This window comes from Miniopterus schreibersii, assembly GCF_964146895.1.
Source record: "Miniopterus schreibersii genome assembly, chromosome: 8".
Classification (NCBI taxonomy): Eukaryota; Metazoa; Chordata; class Mammalia; order Chiroptera; family Miniopteridae; genus Miniopterus; species Miniopterus schreibersii.
Genome location: NC_138109.1, coordinates 49496913 through 49519832, shown reverse-complemented (window position 1 = coordinate 49519832; position 22920 = coordinate 49496913). Strand labels below are relative to the sequence as shown.

The following is a 22920-nucleotide window of genomic DNA, read 5'->3' as shown; positions in this document are numbered from 1 at the left end:
TTTATATGTTAACATTATCTGTTCTTTGTCATCCGAAGAGTTCTTGAAAATCATATACAAATTCCCACACATTCACAAAAGAGGAAGATAATACCCAGTAATATAAGAATAGAAAACTTAACTACTCTATTAATCAACGACAATATATTTTTCCTTATTAGATAGGGCAAAAGAGGCACCCTGAATGTTAACAGTAGCTATCTGTTGCTAGTGTAATTTGAAAGATTTTTTAAAATTTTAATTTATAGTTATTTTTACAATAAAATTTTATAAAGAAAACATTGCATTTTTAAAAGTAGTTTGAGGGAATATAATACACAAAATTTCATATTCCTCAATAAAGAGAATATGTCCATGGAAATAAAAAGAGGTCTATTCTTTCTTATGTGGTCCCTCAAAGATGCAAGCGGGCCCCCCCCCCCCAGCCTCCTACACCGGCCGGCTCCCTGCTGCCTTCACTGCCTGGTCCCTGCTCGCTGCCTCGCCTGCGTCCCACCTCTGTCATTCGTGTGGTTTTTACTTTCCTTGCTTTCTGGTCTTCTGCCATGAACATAAATACAAGAGGCAAAATAAGGGAATACCTAGTTATCTATTAATATCTAATCAGGTTAATAACAATAATAACTACTGTTGCTGCTGCTGTTACCGCATTATTATTTAACACTTATCAATGCACCTTTGGGCCCAGAGTTTCCTCTACTATTACTAAAGCAATTAACCCTCTGCGGGCAAGGCCAGAAAAATACAAATAGTTATATTTATTCTATATTAAAAGTAGAAAGAAAGGAAAAGAAAGATACACATAAGAGTCAGTGTTCATAGATCATGGATTAAAAAAAAGGAGCTAGAAAGTATTCTTCTTAGAATTTGCCTCAGGATTATTTTCCCAGGTGAGGTTTCCGTCTCTATAATTGACTCCCTGCCTGGACAGACACCCAGCCTTTTGCGCAGTTGAAAGAACAAATCAATGAGCAAATTAAAGCATAAATGAATATTTAAATTTTACCCATTTACAGTATTAGCAATGTTCACAGCAATTTGTTTTTCCTTATTTTCAGTCCTCTCTCACACTTTCTTAACCTAAATTGGTGATTTTTATAATGTTTTATTTCGCCATTTATTTCTCTTCTAACCCAGAGTCACTTTCATTATAAAAAGGCTGTATAAAATATTAATATGAGTTATTAACTTTTTATTATCTGATTTAATGAAATTCATGTTTCATTACTCATGTTTCATTTCATTCGAAAATTCTTCTGGCTTTTAATATTAATTTATTACAACCTCTTGTATTCTAATCTTGTTCAAGCCTGTCCCAAATACGGAAGAGTTTCTTATTCACAGATTTTTATATCTCTAGAAATTGCATACATTATCTCTTTTCTCCTTGGTTTTTACAGTTCACATTACTTAATTTAGGAGCACATGTATTTCCAGGAATTTTTCCTTCTAAATGATATACTATAAAATTTTTTCCTTTAATAAGTAATCAAAAAATTCTCATCCATATACATTCACAAGAGAGTACCTGCTATTCTAACATAAAATATAACTGAATATCTTCATATTTCAATTTCCTACACATGTCCTCTCTTTTCACTTTCTATAAGTACTGTTGTTTAAAGCCATAGATATTGCGAACAGTTAAATCACAGAGATTGTTACTGTTGTATCCAGAACATTGCCTGGCACATGGTAGGTGCTCAACAAATATTTGTCAAATAAATAAACCGATCATTACTGTGGACCACCAAATTGGAAGTGAAGGCTCCCTACTAGAGCACCTATTACTCATTTAATAACTAATTTGAAAATACTTTTGATCATCTTGCTGACAAAATTATTGGCTGGCAGCACTAATGTTTAATAGTAACAGCAACAATAATGATAATAGTATAATAACTGAAGCATGTGGTACTTCCTATGTCAGGCACTATTCAACGTACGAATTATTAGTAATTAGTATTACTTATTAACTCATTTAGTCCTCGCAACAACCCAGTAAGGCAGGCACTATTACTATACCTACTTTACACATGAGGAAACTGAAGCCCAGGGTGGTTATAGTCACATAGCCAGGAAGTGGAAGAAATAGGATTTGAACCAGATTTTTTTTTTTTTAATATATCTTTATTGATTTCAGAAAGAGGAAGGGAGAGGGAAAGAGAGAGAGAGAGAGAGAGAGAGAGAGGGAGAGGGAGAGAGAGAGAAACATCAGTGATGAGAGGGTCATTGATCAGCTGCCTCCTGCACGCCCCCTGCTTGGGATTGAGCCTGCAGCCTGGGTATGTGCCCCAACTGGGAATCGAACAGCAATCTCCTGGATCATAGGTCAATGTTCAACCGCTGAGCCACACTGGCAGGGCCAGACTTTTTTTTTTAAATATGTTTTTATTAAGTTCCGAAAGAGGAAGGGAGAGGAACAGAGAAACATCGATGAGACAGAACATCAGAAATATCCATCAGCTGCCTCCTGCATGCCCCCTACTGGGGATAAATCCCCCAATATGTGTCCTTACCTGGAATTGAACCAGTGACCTCCTGGTACATGGGATGCTCAACCAACTGAGCAACATTGGCAGGGCAAACCCAGACTCTTAACTACTATATTATATTTCCTCTCCAAGAGCTAATATCTTAACTCTTAGACTGGGTATGTCTTCTACTCCAACCAAATTATAAGCTCTCTGAGGAAAGAACTTTATATTTTAATCCCTGGAAATACAACTCCAAGAGTATTGACTTATACATAATAGTCTCAATAATTTTTTGCTCATTTTAACTTGACTCCAATAATTTATAATGTAATACCTTATAAATCATAAATATGAATTGCTAGTATACTTAAGTTTGAATAACGTGAAAGATGAGCTGACAACAGCTTCAGTTCTGGTGAGATAGTGAAATAACCTCAGGTGGAAATGCCCAAGAAAGTTTTCTGAAACTATGAGCTCCCTCTGTTTCCTTCAACTGCAGCCAAACCTTCCTAATAGAGGAGAAAATAGAAAGCATCTAAATTAAACACAGATGATTATTTCTAATTGAGATGGTGGGTGGCAACAATTAGTAAAAAACTTTTTGATGACTTTTTTATTTTGTTGAGCATTTACTGTGTCCCAATGGCTGTGTCATGAGATTGTAGGAAGGTCAAATCGTTTTTTTGGTTAGTACTTTTAAGTGCTATGTTTTTAATCCTTACTCTAGGATATTTTTTCCACTGCTTTTCAGAGAGAGTGAAAGGGCCGGGGTGCGGAGAGAGAGGGACATCGATGTGAGAGAGACACATCGACTGGTTGCCTCCCGCAGGTGCCCAGACCAGGGCAGGGATCGAACCTGCAACTGAAGTATGTTCCCTTGACTGGAATTAAACCTGAGACACCACAGCGCCAGCTAGGGCTTAAATGCTATTATTATAATAAGTTCAGAGATATACAAAATTGGCTTAGAGTGACTCCAGGTGATGGGGCTGGGACTCTGCCCTTTGCTTATACTGGAACAGTATTCTAAAGGGAGGGCTTAACTGAGAACTGGGCACAAAAAGCTAAAATAAATCCTTTTACATAATCTAATTGTCTCTGTCTCCCTCACCATCACACCACAGCCGCACTCCAGTTTGGCATTCCAATCTGAATTTTATTTGGGGATTCAATAGCTTAGGAGGTGTGAAAAGAACCACCTCCCTCTCTGTATTAAGCCACAATTTTATCCATTCTTCCGTGGCGATATCCTTACACCCAGGACAGAAGGCAGACAGAATGACAAATTTGCACAAGTTTTGAAAGGTAATATTTGCACATAGAAAAGGCAAATTTCTCCTATTAGATAAAAGTTCTCTCTAAATATAGATAAATGGCATTGATATACCAGATAAAATTTGGTGTGATTATAAATGCCTTCCAAAGCAAACATAAGTGGAATGCATTTTATATACTTCCAGTAAGGCTAAGACTAAGGAAATAAAGTTAGAGCTGGTAACACAGAGAGATTTTAGGCATATCAATACCTTGAATTGTCCTTCAAATGTTTGGGAGCTTAATAAAAACCCCAAAACACATTTAGCTAGAAGATTTTTATATCCATGAGGGTATAAATTTAATCCACATGTTTTGGATTTATTTACACTTGAATCATTCAAGTAGTGTTTTGTAAGTGCTGTCTCAACGTCTAGGATATCTTTGGGCATTTTTACAAATCTTTCTCCATAAAAACAGGAAGTCATGCTTTGCCAAGAGTAAATGAAAATAAAATACCAAAGTATCTTAGACCACCATGCATATCTCAATCAACAGACTTTTGGGTAAATTCTCAGCCTTGGACCGTCTTGTTTTAATTGATTGGCCTTTGCTGGGCCATTTTTACACCATACACCCCCATGAAGGGGGATAATATACTCAAGTGAGTGCAATTCTAAAGGCCCATACATAGCTCAATATATTTATCAAGTCACACTATAAATCTATGTGCAATAAAGTCTATACTCCATATTTAGATAATGTATGAACAAATGGACTTCTGGAAGATTTTCCTAAGTCAGACTCTGCAGGAAATAGACTTTGGGAAAGAGATTTCATGTAGAAAGTTCTCTGGGGAGTCTGAGGCAGTGAAGGGGGTAGGGGTTGGCAGAGAGAGAAGCAAAATTGCAATGCAGGCCAGAAAGGCCTCCGCAAGCTCTGAAGCATGGGGGACCCTTCTGAAATATCCCAAGCAAGGCAAGAGGGAAAGTTCTCTGTATCCCCATCTCTCCGTCACTGCACACAGAATCACCAAAGAGAGGGGAGCACAGCCACAGGGAAGGCAGCTCCCTTTGGTGGAGGGTAATTTCTCCAAGAGCAAGACTCACCCAAAAGGGTATCTGGATGGGCACCACAGTGTCCACTAAACAGCTCTGTTGCAGTTTTCGGAGAATTAATCCTCTGCAAATATAAAACCTATCCAATCTTTTAGCCTGATAAGCAATACAAAATAAGCCATATGTTCACTCAGTCAGCGCGTAGAGACTGGAGGTAAGCAAACCCATTTTATAGAAAAATGTCAACACTTACTATAGAAATTTTATTTATGACAATGAATGACCAATATCTGTAGAACTTTACTCAAAGAAATGGTCTCCTTTTGTCTCCTAACAAGATTCTCTCAAAGATAAAACACCAATAAAAAATAAATACATTTGGCCAGTGTTGCTGAGTGCTTAGAGCGTCAGTCAAGCACCAAAGGGTCACGGGTTCAATTCCCGGCCCAGAGCACATACCTGGGTTTCAGGTTTGACCCCTGGCCCTTGTCGGGGCACGTGTGGGAGGCAACCAACCGATGTGTCTCTCTCACATCAATGTTTCTCTCTCTCTCTTTCAATCTCTCCCCCCCACACCCTTTCCACTCTCTTTAAAAATCAATGGAAAAAATATCCACAGGTGAAGATTAACAAAAATAAATAAATACATACATCATACATACATACATACATACATTTCGGGGGAGAAATGTGTGCATGTAGAGAAAGGCAGTGCTAAAGATAATGGGAAAAAATAACTTTGAATAAGTAATATCACCTAACATTTCCCATTTGGTACTTGATTCCTAGTTTATTCATTCAACAAACACTGGTTTATGGCCTACTGTTTGTAGAAACTAAAACACAGACCAGTAATACAGAACCTAGCCACCAAGGACCAAGACTAACAGAGGGAATTCACATGTAAACAAATAATTATAATACCATCATAAGAGAATAATACAATCATAGTTTATGCATGAAATTCTTCTGGGTGCTGACAAAATTCCTAAATTCTAGTACCAGATTCCAACTGTTGAATGTTCAGGATTCTCCAGGACGCCACTTCCAACTAATACTCCTGGGGAAGCTCTGAACACATTTGTCCCTCTCAGACCTCTCCAGTGTGAACTCCAGTCTGAAGTAGAAGGCTAAGTATCCTTGAGGCTAAGCAACTGAGTCCTGACCTCATGAGCAGAATGGCTCCCATGTGGCATCGAGTACTGTCGCTGACTGAGCAAGGCCTCCTTTACATGAAATTCATTTAGCAAATTCCCACTGGCCCCAATGACGTGCCAGGCATTGGCCTAGGAACTGAGGATATAGCAATAAACAAGGTCCCTTCCTTCAAAGAGCGTCCATGCTGGGAACAGATGCCAAAAAACTGCTAGAGAAACAAACCAAAATGTATCCTGTGTTATCAGATACTGCTGATATGTGCTAGGAGAGATTTAAAGCAGAGGAAGGGAAGACAGGAGAGAAAGGGTATGTTTTAAGATAGCCTGGATAGAGGAGGTGACATTGAAGAGAGGAGTTGGGAAAAGAACACCAAGGCTCAGGGACAGGAACATGCTCCCCAATATCCCAGAGCCAGTCCTCTACCAGCGACTGTCACTGACCTCACACCACCTACTCCATGCCCACCCAAACATAAAAACAGCCTGGGTCCCCATAATGTAAACTACGTTAGCATAGCTCTAAAGTATATGTATTCTTCTTGACAAGAATTTTGAGTTCTAAGTGTCTGAGTTGTTTAAGAATTGTGTAGATTAGAACCCAAGTGTCATCATCAGGCCTTTATCCAGACAACATCATTGCTGCTTCCAAATTCCAAACATCAGAGCACATCCCACGTCACAGAGGAAACCAGCTAAAACAACGTACGACAACACTGCCTCTAAAATCAGCAGCAATCCAAGAATAAACCAAAGACCTACTTTCTAAGATCTGATATAAAACTATAAAAGAGTCCACTTTGTTTTTAATTTTAGAATGAAATCCATTAGAAGCCCTTTTATTTGGGGCAATTAGATCCAAGAGTGGATTGATCAATTAATTTTTTAGCTGGGGAAATAATTTACACATGTACACATTATGTATGTGCGTGTTCATACATTTCCCACATGTCCTTTTTACTTAAATGTGTACATCCATTCACCATCTTTTTTGGTGTCGCAGCAAATGCACAAGACGGCACACAGGTTTCCATGACGCAGTTCTTAACTATGAAAGTGAGGGCCCACCTTTCAGAGAAAACAATCTTCGCTCATGGTCAAGATGCGCTATGATGTTGCTTCGCTCTATCATTTGCCATTGTCCCTCCCAGACCTGGTCATTATGATGCCAATACCTCTGGTAATTCAGGCAAAATTCAATTAACCACCCAAGTCCTTGATTTATATCTCACAAACATCTTAGTCACCAACTGTGTGACTACATTGACTGGAAATATTAACGTAAGAGTAACAACCGTACAAAAATCAAATTCAAACTCAGCACATGCAGGAGAACACATTTCTTTGGGGAACTCACCTAAGAAAGAAACCATTTTGTTCTTCATATATTTTATACTTCTTTTCCCAATTCAAAATGATCCCCTATCCCCCAGAAGGAGGTAAAAGACCCCTGAAGGTTAATAGTGTCAGAAGTCTACAGTTGCTAACTTAGGGAACAGATGAAAAACTTCCATTGGCTTCAGTATTTGCTTTATTAACTCTTACCTACAAAACTCAGAATCTAACCTTCTGGTCAATCATTTGCAATCTCTTGACATTCATACTACTTAGGTTACAGTCAACCAGTCAACAAGTATTTATTACTCTACCAAACTGGTGAAATAAGCATAGCAATAACAATAAATTCCTTTTAGGGTTATATGTTCTAGGTTATTTCCTAAAAAAACCATTACCTGTATAAAGACGGAAACAAAGAATATTAAAAAAATGTTACTTGACAGTGCTAGTAAATGTCATTTTCCCCCTCACTTGGGAAGCACTGAAAGAATGCCTTTAAGACTTACTTATTAAGGAAAGCAATTCACTTAGTATGCACACAAGACAATTTTATAACTGCCATGTGACTCTCAAAGATTTTTGTATTAACATGCTGCTAAATGGAATTATCAGCTAATAAATGCCTATTGTCCTTTCCTATATTTTTCAGTTGGTAGTATAATTAAGTCAATTTACATGTGTTAATCATGTTTAATGTTGTAAAATCCAAGTATTGTAAAATTTTAAAAGTCATTAACAAGTTATATTTTAAAATAATACTATGATTGTACTACAAATCTCAACACACATACACACACACAAACATTTTCTCCTTAGGAAAAGTGACACGTTAAATTAAAAAAGAAAACACCACAGAGGGTTTTGAGGGCAATGAAATTATTCTGAAATGACACTGTAATAGTGAAAACATATTTTTTCAAAAGCCACATAATGTAAAATGCAAACAGAAAACGCTAATGTAAGCTAGAGACTTTAATCAATAACAGTGTATTCAATACTAACTCATCAATCGTAACAGACGTATGATATCAATGCAAGATGTTAATAATAAGGATGACTGGGGGGCAGTGAGAGACATGAAGGGGTAAATGTGAACTCTGTGCTTTCCACTCATTTTACAGAAAACCTAAAATTAATCAAGAAAAATAAAGCCTATTTAAAACAGAGAATTCAAACAAACATCATGATCTTCTTGCCTTTGTATTGATTAAACTCAATCGTCAAAATTAACAAAGTATCCCCTTTGTCATCAGCTGCAAATTTTAAATCATTTTAGAAATTATGCCACTGTTGATGTTTTGATGTTTTAAATCCTGTCAAGCACAGACTCCATCATCTGAATTTGTCTCTCTTCGTGTGTGTACCTGTATCTTTGTTCCAGTTTCTGCCTTGAAAATGACAGTGAACATAGGTCAGAGAGTGTGCACAGATGTTCATTCAAATTACAAATCCAACAATTCCTACTTATCAATTAAGATGGTAGGAGCATGGTGTAAACTGGAGCGTTGATCTAGAAGCTGTCACCATTATAGTACATCTATGGGAATCTAGAAGCTTGGTTTCAGAGGTGTCTGTAAAACTAAGAAGCTTTTAAAATATAGGGGGGAAGATGAAGGCTCAGTCACTAACATCTATGCATTTAAGGAGGAAAAAGGAGAAATGCTTCAACTGAGATATTCATGTAGGGTGTTATTTTGGCATTCCCAAGCCTGAGTTTTGTTGTTGTTTTTTTACTAGGATTCCATTTAGAGCTGTCTGATGGCCTTAACCTAATAATGCCCAAGGCACTTGTGTCCAGACCACGAAATGTATAAATCCTTTAGCCTGAACTTGCCAAGACGACCCAAATCTGCACAAGAGAAACCAGGAATGCAAAGAATGCTTGAAATAAAATAACAACCCACCAAGGAGTCTCTGTGGTACACTTACTAGGTATCTAACAAAGAAATAATTTTCATACTAAAATGCATTTTAGAAGTATTGATACATTGTTTCATAGGTGTGTCAATAATTCATATTTAAATACAATCTTGACCTCAGAAAATGGTTCACGAAAATGAAATTGTTTCCACTAGGAAATATGTTCAAAATATGTGTTAAGTTGTAATACCCATTTTAACAGTGAAGAAAACCAAGAATTCAGGAAAAGAAACTAAAGCAAAACATAAATTTAAACTACCCATGGCAAAACTGAAATCTGCTACCTTCCAGTCTTACAGTAGTTAACCTATCACGCCGATCTCTCAAAGTCAAAGCCAGAACTAAGCAGAATTTAAAAGTGACTCAGAACAAATAAAAACCAAAGCACAAAAGATTACTTCAGTCCAAATTATCTGTCTCTCATTGACTTCACTATTTCATGTTTTTAAGGTTTTCTCCAGAACTATGACCTTCATTTTAAAAAAAGTCTTTAAATATTTTCAACTACCTCTTTTCTCACTTTCTCTGTATTTCTTTTCCAACCCCCAAGTCAATTCAGTTTTATTCAGACACACTTTTTATCTTGAAAAGCTACTGTATTTCAAAGTTTAAGAGAAAAAGAAGCATTATTCTAAGGAAATTCCCTTTGTCAAGTGGCATAAATTAAACTCTTCAAGAATGAACACTGGAGTGATTCTAAGCATTGATAGAACTGTTCTCTGCTGCTAAGATTCAACTAACTATACTATGAGCACAGATCCGATCCCTACTTGGGTTCATTAAGGCCTCCGAAATTGACAACAAGCAGGCCTCAAAATGTTAACTTGCCACTGACAGACCCAGCTTAGCCTCCCCTTGGCTGAGTTCCTAGGACCCACTCAGGAGCATCATGAAAAAAAAATATTTAAGTGACTTAACTATTCAAAAAGCTAAATAAAAATTATGAGGAGATAATATGAATAGAAATAAAAATATTCAAAAAATTGAAATCCTTCTGTAAAATAACATTGACTGTCACAGGATCTGTCTGTGTCAGCAGCTCTCACAAACATTTCTGTGCCTCAGGGTCATCAGGATTGTTTATTAAAGTTCCACTGGCAACAGTTCTTGGACAAGGGACCTGTTGGGGGCTTAGGAAAACTGCATGAGTGAAAACATCTTCATACCACCAAGCAAGGTATGAGCATGACCTTTATGCTATGTCAACCTTTGTCTCACCCCTTTGCCTCACTTCTACCTCTATCACTATCTCTGGATACCAGCCTGTTTCCCCATTGGTACAGAAAAATGAATGAAAACAATCTTTGCTGCCATCAGTAGCTACGTACAGGACCTTTTCTCTTTCACGGAATGTTGTCACTCTTTCCATCCTAAAGAATAATGTTGAAGGGCATTAAGGTCACATTTATCAAACATAAGTATCTTTTTCTTCTACCTGGAAAATAATATGACTTATATTTGTTGCCCATTCCTTAACCTTCGCCTTCATTTCTGAAAACATCAAGCTGTCAACTATAGCTTTTGGCTAAAGGAATGAATGAAAAGGGAGGACTCCCTAGCTCTCCTGCCAATCGTACCTCTCCCTACACTACTGGCTTTGTGAAGTAGTGATTTCTTCACCTGATCTACGCATATAGTTCACCTGAACTATCCAACCATCTCAACTCGTCACCTCCCTTTACAAGCTGAGACCTGTCACTGTATGTTTAGAAGAACCAAGTAGCTAACTAGCCTTTTCCATAAATCAAAAGTCTATGTGACTTTCTACGAAGACTTACTGGAGTCCATTCCAGTTGGTCATTTTTTTCACATTTTAGAAACTAACCATATTTAGTACATTAAAACTATGCTACTTCTGTTAAAATTACTTTATACTGCACTGCAAGCAGGTAACAATACAGTTAGAATTGTTTAGTAAGACATTTCCATCAACTCAGGGCTTGTGGGGAAATAATAATGTGTTCCATAAATAGCTTAATTCAAAGCCAGAGCTAAGAGCTGAAATAAGTTTTAAGCAGGCACAAACCCAAGCATTTAAAAGATTGAACAGCGTTACCCATCAAGACCAATAATTTTTTTTTTAATCTTGTATTGAACATGGAAAAACAGAAGAAAGCAAAACTTGTCAAAATGTTAGGCTTAGGCTCTTACCAGAAACGGACTCCAGCAAATGCAGGAGACACACATTATAGCCAGGAGCTGGATGACCATTTCGAAATGATGAGACCTGCCTTGTCTGTGCTGCTGACTTTTAAATCTCACTTTTAAAAGTGTAATTCCTGTAATGGCATTGCACAGGAATGACACGCCAAGGGATAAGAGCCCCAGGAAAGAAAAAAGGAGAAGATAAAACCTATCTTCCCAGTCTTGGACATGTTCTGTTTTGTAGAAACACCAGGTCCTTGATGATTGAATTTGATAGTCTCGATGCCCAAGGATGGGAAGCAAAGCTATGAAAACGGCAAACAGGCACACCCCACTCAGCATCACCTTCACATGCTTGGATGTAATTTTTGTAGAATGAAATATAGGTTTGGTGACTCCGATACATCGCTCAATGGCCATCACACTGCCTAGAAAAAGTGGGCACAGACCAGAAAATACCATGGAGATACCAAAAATACTGCAAAGGATGTTTGATTGATCAAAGCGGATCCAGTCTTTATCAGAAGCATATACAAATACTGCTATGGTCCCATTGATGAGGTGGCCAAAGAAGTCTGTGATTACCAGGCCGCTAGCCAAGAGCAGAAACGATGCCTTGGACTTCTGTCTAAATCTCTGATACGCCTTCATGAGGATAGCAATGGCCAGGCTGTTGGATAAGATCCCCACCGTCATGAAGATTATTGAAAAGAAGACTGAAAGCCGGTTTTCCGTCTGGCACGTTGTATTTGAAAGGAGCCCAGCTGCAGGAGACACTGGCTGTTTGGAATTGTTCATGGACATTGTGGTGGAGATAAAAGGCGACTGCTCAAGTCATCTCCCTCTGAGCACCGTGCAGGCTTGTCGTCCAGGCATCTGTAGCGTAAAGACAGAAGAATTATGAGCACTGCATAGCTGCTTATCAGACATTTAAGACCAAAGGGCCCCAGCACCTTGTGGCAGGAATCGGATTGATCCGACCTATCATAAGCGAGGCTGCATCATCATGGAAGCAACGCACACCTCCCCTGGTTCCACGGTTCATTTTCAAGGCAAAGAAGCTGCCGAAACGGAGCTCCCCTGATTCGCACAGGTTTACAGAATCACTAACAAGATTAGATTGAAACCCAACAAAGTTTTTAAAAGCATAAGAGTCTATTTCAATAACAAGGTGACCTTATAAAGTTTCTTTTTTTTTCTCTTTACTCTCTCCTATGGGCTTTGTCCCCAAACTGCACATTATTCCTTAGATGAATTACCTGTTTGTCAGGCAGACAAAACAACCTTCTCCAAGCCTTGGGAGGAGGCAGCAAGGTCACTGGCGTTAGATTTTCCTGAATAAGTTCTAAAACGACTTGATTGAGATGAAATAACAGCACAGCACAGGCCTCAGCGACCCGCGTCTCTGGGGAGGTTTCCGGCCCCGCTGGCCCTGCGCAGGAGCCCCAGGGCAGGGGGGGCGAGCCGTGCGCACCTGCGCCCAGACGGCGGGGATTAAGCCGCAGACTGAGGCAAACGGAGTGAGCGTTGTCGCTCCTTCCCCAAGGAGTGAGGCCTGAGTCACGGACCCTCGACACCCACGGCCACAGCCACCGCGCCCCGTGCAATCCGCGGGCGGGGCCGAGCAGCTTTCCCGGAGGCTGGGGGCTCGGGACCAGCCTTTCCCGGGGCCCGCCCGGGGGGGGGCTGCCCGGGCCGCCCCAGCACCGCCGCCGCCCTCCGACCTTCCCCGCCGCCCGCCTTTCTCCGCGCTGCCCCGCCGCCCCCCACGTCTGCTTGCGACATGCTTCCCACACCTCCTAACTTGCTGAAACTTTCTGCAATTGCTCAAACGCCAGGGCCCGGTTTTCCTCCCACCCCGAGGGGCGCCAGAGGCCTGCGCTGGCCGTGGTGCCGGACTCCAAAGGGTGGCGGGCAGGGCGCCCCGGAGCACGAGGGGGATCTCTTTCCGGCCCATTTCCCTCTCCGACGCCTTGTCTACCTGGTCCCCCCGCCGCAGCTGAGGGTCGGGACGGGTCCGCCCGAGAGCCCTTCTCTCTACGGGTCTCCCCGGCTCGGCGCATCTGGTCCAAACTTGTTGCCACGCGCAGGCTGAGGCGCCCTCCAGAGCGGCGGGCTGAAGCCGCCTCCGCGAGTCTGCGGGCGGCTGGCGAAACCGCCGGCGCGTGGAGCATCCCGAGGCCAACGCAGGGGCACCGAGGGGCTGGAGGGGTGGTTACCTTGGCATCCCGGGCCGCCCGCGGGGCTCAGGGCGGAGCAGAAGGGCGCGCCGCTCCGTGCGCCCCGCGCGCCGCCTCCTCCGCGCCCCGCCGCCGCCGCAGGTTCCCCGGGTGCAGCCCCGCGCCCGGCTCCCGCGCCCGCGCCCGCTGCGGCTGCCGCTGGGTCTCCCGCCGAGTCTCGCCCTGCGCCCCGCCGCGCGCTCCCCCCGCGCGGAAGCTGCGTGCGGCGCTCGTTTCCCCGGGCCCCGCAGCACCGCGCGGCGCTCGCAGCCTGGGCGGGCGGGCGCGCCCGGTGGCCTCCGCCCCTTCCTCTCCTCCCGCCTCCGCCCCCTTTTCCGTGAGCGCGGAGCCCGGCGGGGAGAGAGGAGGGCATCGCGCTCCGCATCCGCGCCCGCGCCCGCGCCCGCGCCCGCGCCGCCCTCCCGGCAGCCTGACCGCTTGGGGAAAAGTTTGTTTTAAACTCGTTTTCAAGCTGAAAGCACCATCTCTGGGGCTGCCCAATAGGCGTCGCGAGAGGCGAGGCAAGCCCAGGGCCGGCGCGTTAGACTGAGCCTGCAGTTCGCGTGCAGACGGAGCGCGTCCCACATCCCGCCAGGGACCAGGACGCCAGGTAGAAATAAGGAGACGGAGGGCTGTGTGGCCCGCAGCCTCGGGACTTACGGGGCTCGACGCCGCGGGCCGGGACGGAGAGGGCCCGCTCAGATTCGCCGTCGCCGGGACGGCTGCAGTGTCAGGCGTCCTGGGAAACCTGGGCAGGGCAGGGCAGGGGAGGGGCTCCCGAGGAGCACCTGCAGGCAAGGCGGTGGTAACATTTTAATGACTTAAAAAGAATCTCTAGGGATGTGTTTACCCAAAGAGATGTGAACCTGGCCAATTTTGCGGAGATCATTTTATGATCAAGTAAAGAAGTATCCACTTTTTCGTTAGAAGTTACGAGTTGAGCTATTTTAACTCTGTAACGCTTTTTGCTAATACAGTTTCGATCCATCCCCGTTAACTAGGCCTCATTTTCCAGCTAAACACCGACGGGGATCTATTACTGACCTTTGCTCTTTTTGTCTGAGGAAAGAGTTGCCACCACCTACGGGGAAAACCAGTGCCACGTGGACATGCAGCCGCCTTCTCCATTCTAAGATCAGAAAGGGCCCCCAAATTCCTGGAAGTCGAAAGGGATCATAAAATGCTTAAGCAAGGTAAAATAAATTAGCCATTAACTGTAGAAAAGAACAATTGCACAGTTTTCCCCTGTGACAGATATTGAGTTGTGTTTTTTTTAATGACGTGATTATAACTTGTAAAACAAACCCTTACTCAGGTATGGTCAGGGACTTGGACAACTTGGTTCATCAAATATTCCGTATAGTAGAGAAATATCATATCCGGATGGCTAGTATCCAAAAAACAACTGTGTAATAAACCACAGTAAAAATTATCAATAGCACTTAATCACTTTACATTGCAATAATCTGTTTACTTACGTCTCTCCCGCTGAACTGAATCGCTGCAGAGAGCTTGCTCATCTCTCCATGTTCGCCTAGGACTAGGCCTGGTCACTTGTCAAATGTTGTTTGAATCCATCAGTTTTACAACCAGCATTTCCAGTAATGAGGTACTCCAGTTCGATACTTCTCACTGGAGTACCTCATTAACAGTTGTGGCTCTATTTACTGGGTAAAAAAAAGGGGGGGGGGGAAGAATTTTATTAGTGCAATGTCAAATCATAGCATTCATTATGTAATTTATAGATTCAAAATATTGATTTGGTTTTCAAAGTATTAGATAAATCCCCCCTTTTAAAAAAATCTATTTTGCATGTATTCTTGGAGTTCCTTTCTTAGAATCTATTCCTTAATCAAGATACATTCAACCTGAGTATCAATAAAAGATTCTAAAGCACCCACACCTCTTCTCCTCAAGATAGAAAGAATATGTTACTATCAGTGGTAATATGGGAAATTAAACAACTAAACCCTCTTAAAAGAAAAACACACACACATGAGTGCTCAGATTGGGAGAAAAGGCAGTGAAACAGCAGATGAGGGAAATAAACAGATCACAAGTTAGTGGATGTTGGGAGATGGCTGATAAACTCTTCTGAAAAGTGGTAATTGGTACTGTTACTTCTGAGAAGTGGACACTCACATAAAACCATTTATACCTTCAACAAATTTATTGAGCACCTACTTTGTGTCAGGCACTGTTTCTAGGAGGCAGAGGTACTGCTGTGCAAACAAAGCATACCAGCCCCTGCTCTGATGTGGCTTCTAGGCTGGAGGAAGGCACTTAAACTTTGTGGCACGCATGCATGCTCAAAACCTTGCTGTGATTTGAGATGTCCAGGATTCCTTGTGTTAAATGTCAGCCTGTCCACAAGAAGATAATATACCATGAGAGGCGTGTGCTTGGCAATGACCCTCATTCAGGAAATACAGGACGCTTTGCTCAGAAGATGTGCACACTACAATTTAAGTCAGAAAAACAGGGACTCAGTGACACCAAGTTTGAAATAAAAACTCTATAAAAATCAAAGGGAGTGTTGGAAGTTGATTTTTACAGTCTGAATAAAAATGTCAAGAAAAGCTTTTCCTGAATTTGCCATAAAGATTAATAGTGGAAACATGCCCCAGTTTGGTAGTAATGAAAATAATAAGAACTTCTTTTGTCTTTTTATTCTTATTATGTAACTATTTGATACATAAAAAGTAACATGTAGCACATTTATAAGTTGTGAACTATAACATAAACACCCATGCACCTATTACCTAGTTTAAGGACTGCATTCATTTCCTAGGGCTGCTGTATCCATTTAACGTAGTATAATGGATATTTCATTAAATTAATAGACTGACTGTATCAAGTACAATTTCTTCATCAGTATATGTATTCATGGTGACAGTGGAATTTTTTATAGCATATGGGCAAAATTATAGCCAGGTGTCCAGGAATGGTGAGTGTGTTGAGAGAGCACGCTTGGAATAGCAAGATCAAATGCTAGTTTATTACTCCCTGTTTGAGTTTCTAGTGTTCCAGTGCAGAGGCGGGTTGGAGCACCCTCAGGTGGGCTTCTACGGGGAGGAAAGACTGGGGGGAAGTAATAGGATGGCAGGGGCTCTCTCTTGAGCCCTGATTGAATTCATCAACAGAGCTGCAAGACCCAGGAAGTAGGAGAGAATGGAAAAGCTTGGATTTATGTGTGTGTTTTTTAAATATATCTTTATTGATTTCAGAGAGAGGAAAGGAGAGGGAGAGAGAGATAGAAACATCAATGATGAGAGAGTCATTGATCAAGCCCGCAACCCGGGCATGTGCCCTGACCGGAAATCGAACCCTGTTCGCCTGGATCCTAGGTCTATGCTCAACCGCTGAGCCACGCCCGGCCGGGCTGGATTTATGTTTTTTAAGGCACCCACATTCTGCCCTCTCTGTGGTTTGTTTGGAGTGTCAGGATGTGAACCCTCAGTTTACTTTCTCTTTGGGGCTCTACTCGGAAGGGGGCCCATAGAGGCAGCCCTGGTGTGTTGGGGAAGGGACTGAAGCTTCCCTTCTTTTTGGTATAGCACAACTGGTCAAGGGTAGCCAAACCTAAAACTAGCCTTGAGAACAAAGATAGCACACTGAAATACTTTTGGGGCAAGGCACTCACAATGAATGTGTAAAGCAGCTGGGAGTGATTTATAGGGAGCATTGGGGCTTGTAGTAAACTGAAAATTGCTAGTCCCAGATTTGGACTCTGTGAAATTTGAAGGGCAAACAAAATGCATCTCCAAACTGGATTAACCCTGTAGACCTTGAGCTCACAGACCCCTGCTTGGTGGCAAGTGGCATTTGCTGGGAGCCTGGAGAACTAACATCAGAGGGGCCCTGAGCTCAAGATTTCTCCTGTATCAGATTCTTTGAATTCTTGGAGCATGCAGTCGGGATCACTTTTAGAAAAGTCTGTCTAGCATAGGGGTTGTGGAGTGTTGCTTTCAAAGCCACATCCTAATTGTCTCCTGTCCTGTTTGACTCCAGCCTCTTGCCCCATGCAGTCAGACTGATATGTTGAGTACAGGCTCCAAGACCAGACCGGCCAAGTTCATATTCAGTTCCCTCCACTTAGAACTAGTTTCATAACCTTGGGAAATTATCAGATTCTTTTATGCCTTGGTTTCCTCATTTCAACAATGCAAAAAAGAATAATAATTCCCACCTTGTGGACTTGTTATTAAAATTAAGTTAAGTGCTTTGAAGAGTACCTGGTGTTTCATATGTGGTAGAAATTATCGTGTCTTTATAAGATGCAAATAAGGTTATGTTGGGCCCTGACTTACAACCAGAAAATGGCTTCCCATTTCTCGTCATTTCCCCAAAGCAGAGTCTCAGGGGTCTCTGTTCAGAAGAGGTTAATTTTTTAAATATTCATTAGGTTTGAGAAAACTGTTAAGCAAATGTTAAACAGAATTCTTTACCAAAGAATATTAATAGATACTAGTGCGCACCGTGAATCTCCTGTAAGGGAGACAATGCTCAGTGGGCCCCACTGGACTCGGTCCCACTGGGAAGCAGTTTGGGAGGTGCTAGGTCCCCCTCAGGTGGTTTTCAAGGCCTTTCCTAATCAGCCCAGCTGTTATTCCCCCCGGGGCTTAGCTCTCGTTCCTCACCCCTCCAACTCTGTGCTTCAGCAACGCTGGCGTTCTCAGTCCCTGAAACCTGCCTCGTGGCCTGCCTTCACACCCTGCCTTGGACAACCTTCCTTGGACCCTTCGCACAATGCCTCACCTTTATTCAGGCTTCAGAACTGAACCCCCCCCACGTGAGTGTGCCTTCTGGACACCGTGCTAACCGCACATCTGTCATCACCATTGTGTTTCCAGCACCCTGCCCATACTGTGGAGGTGCTCAGGGATGAATGAGGGAAGGAAGGAAGGAGGGAGGGAGGGAGGGAGGGAGGGAGGGAGGGAGGGAGGAGGGAGGGAGGGGGGAGGGAGGGAGGGAGGGAGGGAGGGAGGGAGGGAGGGAGGGAGGGGGGAAAGCAGGCATACCACAGATGTGAAAGCCCAAGCACAAAGAAGTTAAGTAACTTACCTGATTACAGTGGCAAGCACATGGGACAAAACCAAGTCTGTTTCACCACAAACCCATACACTTACCGACTTTTCGGATTGCCTCTGGGTTTAATAAATCACCAAGTGCTGTCTTCTACACACACGGTTTGTTGCTGCTAATCCTACCACCAGAAAAACAGATGCCTGTATTGTTTTTCTTTTAGTGCAGAAAGTTTTGCAACAATCCATCTATGTTCTTTCACAATAGTCAAGGCCAACAGTGGCGTGCTTTAAGCACTAATGTTTCTGTTAACTCTTGATGACAGGAGAAGAAGAGAAAGTCTCTGAGATACAAAGAAGGGAAAGGTTGGAAGGTGGCAGAATAGAATTATAACAGTCATTGCTTTCCTGCCCTGCGACAGGCTCTTTTAATGCTCACATTAGCACCACCAGGTGGTTGTTTTTACCCTCATTAGACAAAAGAGAGATGAAGAAACCAAGCCCAAAGAGCATAAATTACTTGCCCAAGATCAAAAAGCTATGCTGAAAGTGCGTTACTACACAAACCTGAAATACTCAGCTCTTTCTGTTTCATTCAGGGGACAAGAAGCAGTGTAGACCCTCTTAAACCTCCTGTTTATTTCCACACCTGCCCTTCAGCAGGGACCCTGCTCCTGGCCACTCCTTGCAGAGCCTGGGTGCCTATCACTATTCGTTATTTATTCTACACACTTGTTGGACTCAGAGTGAGCAAAGCATTCTGGTAAGGACATTTAAATGCAGGTACCATGTAGCCCCAGTTTCTGCCTTCAAAGAACTTAAAATCTACAGTGGCATTCTAGTTCTTATTAACAACTCCCTATTTTATTTATTTATTTTTAATTTACTTATTTATTTTGCTTTTCTTCCCAAGTCACCTTCATCTTTCTCTAGACTCCCATTTGCTGTTCTGGAACATTTCCTTCCTGACTGATCTGATTTCAATATTTGATACAGATATCTAGGATTCAACTAAAAAACAAACTTAATCCACCCAGTAAACTATTACTTTAATGGCCTTGAGCAGGTGGGACACAAGACATAGTGTTTGACAAGAGTGAAAGTAGCAAGCAAGAGTTTGTTGCCTGGAAGGGAATAGACCAGATCCAGCATCACAGAAATGCCTGAAGGCTCCCAGGCCCCCAGCACAGGGGAGCAAAAGAAGGACCGTGTTATGCAAAGACACTTTGCCTCTTGCACTTTTTTTGTTCATGCTTGCATAGGAAGATGTAGAATGTATATCTACTGAGAACTATGTCTCAATGACCATGCTGAACACTTGACAGGTATATTTAATTAACTTTCACAAGAATGCTATAAAAAAAGGCAAAGCCATGATCCTCATTTTGCACATGAGGCAACTGAGGCAGAGAAAGATTAAAGGGTTAACTCAAGTAACAATAGAAGAGGAATTCAGTCCCAGGTCTGATCAACTCCTGGGCCCCTTGACCTTAACCCCTGGCCCATAACTGCCTCACTAAAAGTGATAAGCAGCCAAGACTCCCCTGCGCACTGTGGTTGGACACGGGGTTGTCCAAGGACTGGTGGCTGTCTTGGAAGGTCCCTTTGTGGCTAAGTGGTTATCAGGGGTCACCTTGCTTCCTTCACTACATTAATACTTGTCCACAATTTTCACAAGAACTTTGCTTTAGTGAAGTTTCAAAACGCCAGCAGCCAAATCCAAAGCCAACCCAAAACCACTGTGAAAAATAATGAGATCATTCTTGGAAAAGGAAAGGAAATCAATCCTTAAAAAAACATTGAAAATTCATCTTGAACGCCAATTCAAGTAGAGATCGAAGGGGGAAATATTGATGGGCTCACTGTTCCTCTAACTCAGCACAAAAAGAAAACTGCCTTCCCTAAAAGGTGGAGCCTTCACAGTTGTGGAAACAATACAAAAAGGCAGAACTCCAGAGTAGGACTGGCTTCTTGGCCAGGCAGCCAGTGGGATCTTGAGATTCTGAATCATTTTATCTTTGAATTTAGGACAATAGAGCATGCACCAGGGCTTAGAACCTCTGATTCCTTCCTGCACAATCCCACCCCACTGGGATAGGCCTCCCTGGGCCACCCCTTCCCCTGTCCCAAGCTCCAGTCAGCCTCCCCTTTCCCACCCCCACCCCATAATTGTTGACACTGTTCACCTAGGAAGGGGCCTGACCACGAGCTTGGGTAGGGTTGGAGTCAGGCACACATCCTGTTGCATCTCAGCACCGCCCCCCCCCCCCGGATGGGGCGCTCCACGTAGGTCCCTTGTCTGGTGGAATGAGGAACCCAGTAGCCATCAAGCCCAAGCAAACACACCCTAAATCACAGAGGGGGATTTTCAGGTGCCTGTGAGGATCTGCACTAGCCTCATGAATATCCCTATGCCCCAAGTGCCCCCTCAGCTGGCTCCATGCCTGGGGGAGACTCTCTTCTTCCAACCTTTCTCATCCTGTCTTAACTCTGTCTCTGACTAGCCGGGCACCTTCGAAGGGTAAGCCCTAAAATACAAATTGTGTGATTCTGTCATTTCACACACAAGTGAAATCACTGATATTTGCATTTGAATTGATGTTGCACAATATAGAGATGAACAATAAAGGTCATGCGAATAACTAAACATTTTAATTTTTCTTTACTTAGAACATCAAATAGCAAATAAGCAACACCGACAAGATGAGAAAGAGACCACAAAAGAAAGGAAAAAGCTTTATATTTTACACCTTTAACAGCAATTTTTCCTGCTTTTTCTCTCAGCTTCCACACACTGAACACTGGGTCTTAGACACCGCTGTATCCCTCTCCTCGTGCCTAGGTTATAACGTACAATTGATACATATCCGGTGAGTGAATAAATTCCTATAAAAATTTTCCCTTTGGCACTAAAACCTTTCTACCTGCTACACTGGCAAAGAGGCTGTATCCTCTGTATTTTTATCTCTTCCATAAAGCTTAGTATAATGGCTTTGTTTATGCTCACTAATATGTATTGAATAACTATATATATTTGTGTTTTTCACTTGTTTCAAGAACTTGTATCTCTCTGGACAATATGAAATAGAAATAAAAACTATTGACTGAATATTTAAAAATGAATAAATACTCTCGAATTATCCAACAAACAAGGCAGGAAAAAAAGTTGATAGGAAAAGTGATTCTCAACCTGAATTGTGCAACTAATTACCAACATTCTCCACAATATGTTTCATGTCTAGGCACTGCTGAAGCGTCTCATCCCATTTTCTAAAAGCTAAGTATAACATACTCTAATGTGGTTGATATTGTTTCTTCCACTGTAAAATTTTTAAAAATCAAATTGAAAATTGAAAGCCCTTGTCCCTGGCACGGTAGCTCAGCTGGTTAGAGCGTTGTTCTGATATGCCAAGGTTGTGGGTTCGGTCCCCAATCAAGGCACATACAAGAATCAACCAACAAATGCATAAATACATGGAACAACAAATCTCTCTCTCTCTCTCCCTCTCTCTTTCTCTCTCCCCTCTTTCTATCTCTCTAAAAAAAATCAATTAACAAAATCAAAAGCACTATATTGTCATGAACTTTTTTAAGTTCAAAAACATTTTGGTTTTCAGAGTGTGGCTTCTCTGACAATAAAAGGACCTCATGTGAAAGCGTCAGAGCCAGTTATCACTAAGCAGAGAGAACAAAACTGCTGTGAGAACATTGTGTCCTTAACAAATGGAAACTTTGACTTTTTCATGAATGTTGGAAATTTGTTCTTTCACATAATCAACTCTTTATTCTCAATAGGATAATCACCAGACAGAAATGTCTCTCTCTCCTGAACACTGAATACCTTCTGCATAGCTCTGCCGTAGTTGGTGCTTTAAACCCATTGAATGAGGGTATCATTTTGTCTCAAACTATATAGATTCTCCTGACATCTTAATTCCTTTTAACAACTCCAGGTATCTAGCTGGTTAATATATTAGTCATTGCTGATGCCTCCTTCCTCCCTGCCCCACCAATAGCTCAACACACAGTCACGAATTAGCTGATTATCTTGAACAAGTCACTTGACTCCTCTGAGCTTCAGATGTCTCATCTACACATGGAGAGCAAAAGGCAAAGGAAAGAAAAAGATGAGAAAGGGTTAGGCTAGAATCATCTTTAAAAATCTGTATGAGTCAAAATTCTCCAAAAAGAAAGACCAATAGGGATGTGTGTGTGTGTGTGTGTGTGTGTGTGTGTGTGTGTGTTACTACATGAGTGTTCAGCCCACAGACAGAGACCCACAAGAGCCATGCTCTAGTTCTAGTCCCAAGGCAGTCTTCTGGGGAATTCCC

The 22920-nt window shown here is 42.2% G+C and overlaps 1 protein-coding gene across 3 annotated transcripts in view; it reads right to left on the bottom strand.

The window, feature by feature from the left end:
* The window catches only part of PTGFR (prostaglandin F receptor), a 33352-nt gene extending 19555 nt beyond the window's left edge, over positions 1-13797 (bottom strand). The window contains exons 1-2 of one of the 3 annotated variants that reach the window (XM_081143709.1): positions 13566-13797; positions 11353-12222 (exon numbers count right to left, since the gene is read on the bottom strand). In XM_081143709.1, the coding sequence (XP_080999835.1) occupies positions 11353-12150 (798 nt within the window). In that variant the 5' untranslated portion in view covers positions 12151-12222; positions 13566-13797. Of the gene's footprint in view, positions 1-11352; positions 12223-12605; positions 12687-13327; positions 13475-13565 lie in introns of those variants that run through there. The other 2 variants (XM_081143710.1, XM_081143711.1) reach the window with 2 other exon arrangements.
* Between the last annotated feature and the right edge of the window lie 9123 nt (positions 13798-22920).